The 6,930-nt window shown below is 41.9% G+C and overlaps 1 protein-coding gene across 1 annotated transcript; it reads right to left on the bottom strand.

Moving 5' to 3' along the window:
- Nucleotides 1-5,625: 5,625 nt before the first annotated feature.
- On the bottom strand, nucleotides 5,626-6,327 carry LOC132209179 (gastrula zinc finger protein XlCGF71.1-like). The gene has a single exon (XM_059644327.1). It carries the CDS (start codon nucleotides 6,325-6,327, stop codon nucleotides 5,626-5,628), a length of 702 nt encoding a protein of 233 aa, XP_059500310.1.
- Nucleotides 6,328-6,930: the final 603 nt, after the last annotated feature.

A 6,930-nucleotide genomic window follows, 5' to 3' on the forward strand; every position in this document is an offset into this window, starting at 1 on the left:
CTGGATTTACAAGTGAGATGTTTAATGATTGGCATTGATGTAATATAGAATAATCTCTGCAATGATGAAATTCAAAAGAATAGCCAGCAAGAGAAGTTGCAAGCATTGCATACACCTCCATTGGTGCTGTAGTAGTTCTGATTCAGTAGTCTGACTGCTGTTTCCTGGATTGATTTCCAATCAGGGAGTGAGGGTTTATTGTTCCTGTACAAACTCTTAACATGAACATGAGTTTCTGGCATTCAAACCAGCAAAGAGAGCATCTCAATCAGAATCAGTGAGAGTTTCACATCAGAAATGAATTAAATGAGAAGAAGCACTGAAATCCATTGATTTCATCTTCTCGGAAACAGCCCTACAAAATGTTTCTTGTTGAAACATACAGGTGCTTTTGGTGATGTCGTGACGAAGTCTTCAGTTTTGCCATTATTTAATTGGAGGAAATTTGTGCTCCACCAGGGCGGGATGTCAGACAAGTCAGGATGGTGAGTGACCCAGACGGAATTTGGCGGTGATGGTGTTCACATTACCTGCTGCCTGTTGGTCATTGAGGCTGAGTATTTGGAAGATTCTGGTAAGGTTATAGTCAAGTTGTATGTAATGAATATTCCCCTCCTTCAGTCCCTTCCTTCACAGAGAAGCCAATGTCTTGGGAGAGATTCTCTCTCACTCCATTGTTGTTTGTCTAACATCAATTTCACAGGATATTAGAAGGGGAAGATTTACAAACTAAACATTAGCCAAACCAATCATTACAACATGATGTGATGAATTTGTCTGTTTTATCACAAGTGAAACATGATCCAATCTTGAACATGGGAGGAAACATCCCTGGAGAGAAACTGTACACATGTTGCGTGTTTGGACAAGGCTTCAGCCAATTCTCAGGCTTCACAAACCACAAATGCAGTCACACTGGGGAGAAACAGTGAAAATGTGGCGATTGTGGGAAGGAATTCATTTCCCCACCTGAGCTAGAAATCCATTGACACTGTCACACCGTAACAGGCCATTCACCTGCTCAGTGCTTGGGAGAAGACTCACTCAGTCATTTAACCTGCGGTTACACCAACTCATTCACACTAAGGAGAGATCATTTCAATGCCTGGACTGTGGAAGGTGCTGTAAAATTTCCAGGGCTGTTATGCCATCGATGTGTTCATACTGCAGAGAAACCTTTTAAATGCCCAGATTGTGGAAAATGCTTTAAACCTTCCAGGGAGATGTCATCCGATCAATTATCTCACATTAATCAGAGACCTTTTAAATGCCCAGACTGTTAAAAATACTGTTGAAAAAAAAACAGAATTTGCACGTCTCAACAGCGAATGGATTTCGCCATTCATCACATTCACGACTGAAAGCAAAGTTTTCACATTTTGGTTAAAACTCACGTCAATCAGCTTTATGTCAAAAAACAATGTGGCAGATCATTGTAAGGATGTGATCACGGAGCATTTGGTAGAGTCAGCACAGCTTCATCAAGCGGAAGTCATACCTGACTAATCTTAGAATTCTTTGAGGGAATACTGAGCAAGTTAGGTAAAGGAGAGCAAGTGGAAGCGATCTGTTTGGACATCCACATGACATTTGACAAGGTGCCACATGGGAAGCTGCTAAATAAAACAAGAGCCCATGATTTCAGGGCCAAGGTACTAGCAGAGCTTGAGGATTGGGTGACTGGCAGGGCTCTTTTTCAGGATGGCAGCCAGTGACTAGTCGCATTCAGAAGGGGTCAGTGTTGGGACCACAATTAATAACAATTTAGACAAAGGAATTGAGGGCATTGTTGCTAGGGTTGCAGATGACACTATGATAGGTGGAGGGACGGGTCATAATCAGGAAGCAGGATAATTACAGAGTGACTTGGACAGGCTAGGAGAATGGACAAAGAAGCAGCAGGTGGAATACAATGAGGAAAATGTGAGGGTATACAATTTGGTCAGAAGACTAGAGTCATAGATTACATTTGAAACAGAAAGGCTTTATAAATCTGAAGCACAAAGTGACTTCAGGGTTCTCTTAGAGTTAGTGTGCAGCTTCAGTTGGTGGATAGGAAGAAAATACAATGTACGCATTCATTTCAAGACAGCTGGAAAACAGGAGCAGAGATGTACTGTTGAGGATAAACAAGGCTGTGGTCAGACTGCATTTGGAATATTGTGCGCAGTTTGGCCCAGTATCTAAGTAAAGATGTGCTGGTGTTGGAGGGTGTTCAGAGGTGGTTTGCAAGAATAATCACAGGGGTGAAGGACTTGTCATATGAGGATTGGTTGAGGACTCTGTTCTTGATGGAGTTTAGAAGGGTGAGGTGGGGGTTTGGAATCTATTTGAAAGTTACAGAATACTGAGGGATCTGGATTGAGTGGACTTGGAGAAGATGCTTTCATTACAGGAGAGTCAAGGACACAGGGACAGCACCTCAGAGTGAAGGGATGACATTTCAGAACTGAAAGAAGGAAGAATTTCTTCAGACAGTGGTGAATCTTTAAAATTAATTGATGCAGAGAGCTGTGGAGACCGAATCATTGAACTTATTTCAGACAGCAGTAGATATTTTCTAGGTTAGTCAGGGGTTGAAGGGTTATGGGGAAAAAGCAGGAGAATGGTTTTGAGAAACATATTAGCAATGATTGAATGGCAGACCAAATTTAATGGACCGAATGGTTTAATTCAGTACCTATATTTTATGATCTTTTGGTAATAGTTCAAATAAAATTCAGTCTCTTTTGCCGTGCATTGCATCTCTCCTGCCGTAATAGTTTCCAGAGTGCCAGACAACCACAAGGTTGTGCTCTCAGTAGAAAGAAAGAGAGATGACTGGTGATGAGTTTAACCTGAGAGATCTCCTGTTCATGGGACCCAGCTCCTTGTCCTTCTACAGTGGCTCCACTAAACTTCTGACCATCCACTTCTGCCTGTGTGATAGATTTTTTTTAACAATTCTCTCTATAACTGTTGGTTCAGTCTCTCTCACTGATAATCCCACCATCATTGGCCTTCTTGAGAAAGAGTGACTGTTCATCCTGCCAATTTTGCAAACTGTCAATCTCCAACGTCCCTTTCATAGATGATTAAGAGTTGGGGTACCAAGTTAGTGTGTCAAAGTTTGCAGATGATGCCAAGATGGGTGGTCGAGCCAAGTGTGCAGAAGACACTGAATGTTTACAGATGGATATAGATAGTTTCAGAGAGTGGGTTAGGTTCTGTCAGACAGAGTATAATGTTCAGGTTATCTATTTTGGTAGGAATAACAGCAAAATTGACTGCAATTGAAATTGTGAAACTGCTGCATTCTGCTGTGCAGAGGGACCTGGGTGTCCCTGTGCACGAACCAAAAACATTTAGTATGCAGATGCAGCGTGTAATTAAGAGAGTAAATGGAATGCTGACCTTCAATGGAAAAGGAATGGAATTTAAAGATAGGGAGGTTATGCTGCAGCTGCATATGTTGCTGGTGAGGCCACACCTAGAGTACTGTGTACAGTTTTGGTCTCCTGACTTGAAAGGATACGCTGTCACTGGAGAATGTACATAAGAGGTTTACCAGGTTCATTCCAGAATTGAGATGGCTGATGAGGAGAGATTGAGTAGACTGGGACTATTCTCACTGAAATTGAGAAAAATGATGGGGGAATGAATAAAATTATGAATGGGTTAAATATGATAGAAACAGAGATGTTGGGCGGTTGGAATTAGAACTAAGGGGGCATTGCCTCGATTTATGAATTAGTTGAGAAGGAACTACTTCTTCCATAGGATTGTGAATTTGTGGAATTCCCTGACCATTGAAGCATTTGAGGCTACTTCATTGAAGGATTTTAAGGCAAAGATTGTTGAACAGCAAAGGAAATGAAGGCTATGGTGAGCTAAGTGAAGCTGAATCCATGAAAAGACCAGCCATAATCTTATCGAATGGCAGAGCATGCTTGACAGAGCACATGGCCTACTCTTGCTCCTATTTATTATGTTCTTCTTGAAATTCCCTGAATTTGGTTGTCCCTCAAGGACCTATCCTGGATGTGCTGTTGCACCTTTTATTATCACAGACTTTAAGATTTATCCAATAACAGATATTATGCTAACTGGTCTACAGTTAGTTTTTTTTAACATAAAGGTACTATATTGGCAATTTTCTAATCCTCTGGTACTTTTCCAAGCTTTAAAGATTCTTGGAAGATGGCTACTAGTGAATCCATGATTTTTGCAGCGAGTTCTTTTCATATCCTAGGTTGCAGCCGCCAGATTCAGGAGTCTAATTGGTCTTTAGCTCCATTAGCTTTCCTAAAAATTCATCTCCAACGATATTCATTGCATTTATTTCCTGTCTTTTTTGTTTGCCTTTTGGCTATTAAGCGAGTTTGAAATGCTATGAGTGGCTCCTACTGTGAAGACTGGTGTAAAGTATTTATTCAACTCTTCTGCCATTTCCTGCTTCCCCGTTATTATTTTCCTGATTCATTCTCTCAAGGGACTGCGCCGACTAGATTTAGACAGACCGACTTTTTTTTAATCTGTAGAAAAATTAAGGGTTATAGGGAATGGAAGCACAGTGGCATTGAGGGTTATCAGATCTGCCATGAGCTCATTAAATGATGGAGTGGATTCAATCGGCCGAATGGCCTCCTCCTGCTCCAACACCTTGTGGATGGCCGTGTTTTTCATACATGGTGGAAGCCCCTACAATTGGTAGAAAGTTTCTGCATCCGATACAGAATAGATGCTCTCTTTATGGATATTACCAGGCATGAGCAATCATTCTAAAGCACTCGATTCCCTTTATTGTGGAAAGTTTTATCGCTATTTGTACATCAAACATGAAGCAATGTGCCAATTTTCCACACAAGTGCAAATTGTTCCATCAAACAGTGAATGTGACGACAAGTGCAGCATTTCCTGAACGTTGCAGGAATGGAAATTTGTCGCAGGATTAAAACATTGTATTCTGGGAGAGGTGATGTGGATTGGGGAGGAAAGTATTCATCCTAGGAATTTGGAAAAGAAAGGAAGGTTCAACATCAGAAAGTAACTTGCAGGGATTGAGAGGTTGGAACTTGAATATGACGGGTTTATAGCAACATGGGCAGTACCAGCAAGGGAGCTATTAACAATTGGAGAAAATAAAGATCTTCAGTGGTCAGACACTTCATGGGAACAGGACCATTGGAGCAGGAAATGAGAGTCTTGGACATGGTGAGCTCTAACATGGCAAGACAGGAAATGGAGGTAGAGTGAAGACACGTATATGTCCAGGGCTCGGACATGGAAAAAAAAACTTTTGAGGCACTTTGTCCGAAAGAGCGAATGAGGGGGAAAACGAGACAGGAAGCTGACCAGATTGTCTCAATCTTAGTGACAAAGAAGCTCCATATATTCCCTGTACTTATTGCTGGAGGTGAGGATGGAAGAGGCAGGAGAGAGGGAGAGCTCTTCAAAAATAACAAACTTGTGTCCTTTATTTAAAAAGCTCACCACACTGTGTAATTGTTACATATCTGATTTACTTGACACTGAGAATACTAGCAACTTTAACTTGGTTGGATTTTAATAACATCAACCGAATAAGAGCCTGATATACATGGATCAGTTATGGATGTGATTAACAGGAAAATCCCAACACCGGAACTACTTGTGACAACGCTGGTGCCTCACCAGATGGGATGAATGAGCAAATTTCTTCTCACACATGGAGCAGGCATATGGTCTCTGCCCTGTGTGAACTCGCTGGTGTGACCGAAGGTGAGATGATTGAGTGAACTTCTTCTGACACATGGAGCAGGTGAATGGCTCCTCTCCAGTGTGAGTGCGTTGTTGTAGAGTGAGTTCAAATGAATGCTTGAGCCCAGTCTCACACTGAGAGCACTTGAATGGTCTCTCATCTGTGTGGACACTTTGATGGCGTGTCAGTTCCCTGGAGCTTTTATAGCACTTCCCACAGTCTGTACATTTAAAAGGTCTCTCGATAGTATGAACCTGCTTGTGTCTCAGCAGGTTGGACAAATTAGTAAAGACTTTGTCACAAACAGAGCAAGTAAACGACCTCTGTCCAGAGTGAACTCGCTGGTGTTGCAGCAAGTGTGCTGACCGAGTGAAGGCATTCTCACAGACGGAACACAGGAACAGCCTCTCCCCAGTGTGACAGCGCTGATGAATTTCCAGCTCGCAGGGGAAATTAAATGCCCTCCCACAGTCCCCACATTTACACAGCATCTCCCTGTCATGACTGCGCTTGTGTTTGGACAGGCCGGATGATTGGCTGAAGCCTCGACCACACACAGAACACGTGTACGGTTTCTCCCCACTCAGAGAGGTGTTTTCTTCTTCCATGGTCAAAATCCAATGATATTCTGGTTACAATAAATTGAGTAATTTGTCAATTCTTGATGAGATGTTTGGTACGAGTTTCTCGACTGCGAATCCACCCCTTGAATACGCTGTGAAATTGATTTAGACAGAAGAAAACAAGTGAGTGGGAACCCACAAGAAATAAAAACAGCATGTGAAATTAAGCTGAATGAAACTGGTGATTAGTGGGGCTGGCGTGAGGAAAATGTGACCCTGATCATAACTGGTTCACAGAAGTCCTTTAGGAGAACCGAAGTTACAATATCTCTGGGATCAGAGAGAAGTGCAAGAGAGAAGTGGGAGCTATAAGGAGTGTATCTACGAAATGTTGAAAGGCAGCCTGGTCAGGCAAACACTTCTGTGTTGAGGAAGGTGTCGATCTGTTCGACATCCACTTGGACACAGATGTAGACACTTGGAGGAAATAAAATAAAACACAAAACAAAATCCGCTTTGGCCCTGCTTTACCATTCAATAAGGTCATTGCTGATGCTCAATGTCAACACTATATTCCCAATTTTGAACCATATTCCTTGATATCTTGAAAATCTAAACATTTACTATATCCAAGAAAGTAATTAACTC

Source organism: Stegostoma tigrinum, unplaced genomic scaffold (genome assembly GCF_030684315.1).
Source record: "Stegostoma tigrinum isolate sSteTig4 unplaced genomic scaffold, sSteTig4.hap1 scaffold_70, whole genome shotgun sequence".
In the NCBI taxonomy this organism is placed as follows: domain Eukaryota; kingdom Metazoa; phylum Chordata; class Chondrichthyes; order Orectolobiformes; family Stegostomatidae; genus Stegostoma; species Stegostoma tigrinum.

What these genes read in the sequence shown, in the direction of transcription:
- LOC132209179 (XM_059644327.1), bottom strand. Translation starts at nt 6,327, where the DNA reads ATGGAAGAAGAAAACACCTCTCTGAGTGGGGAGAAACCGTACACGTGT.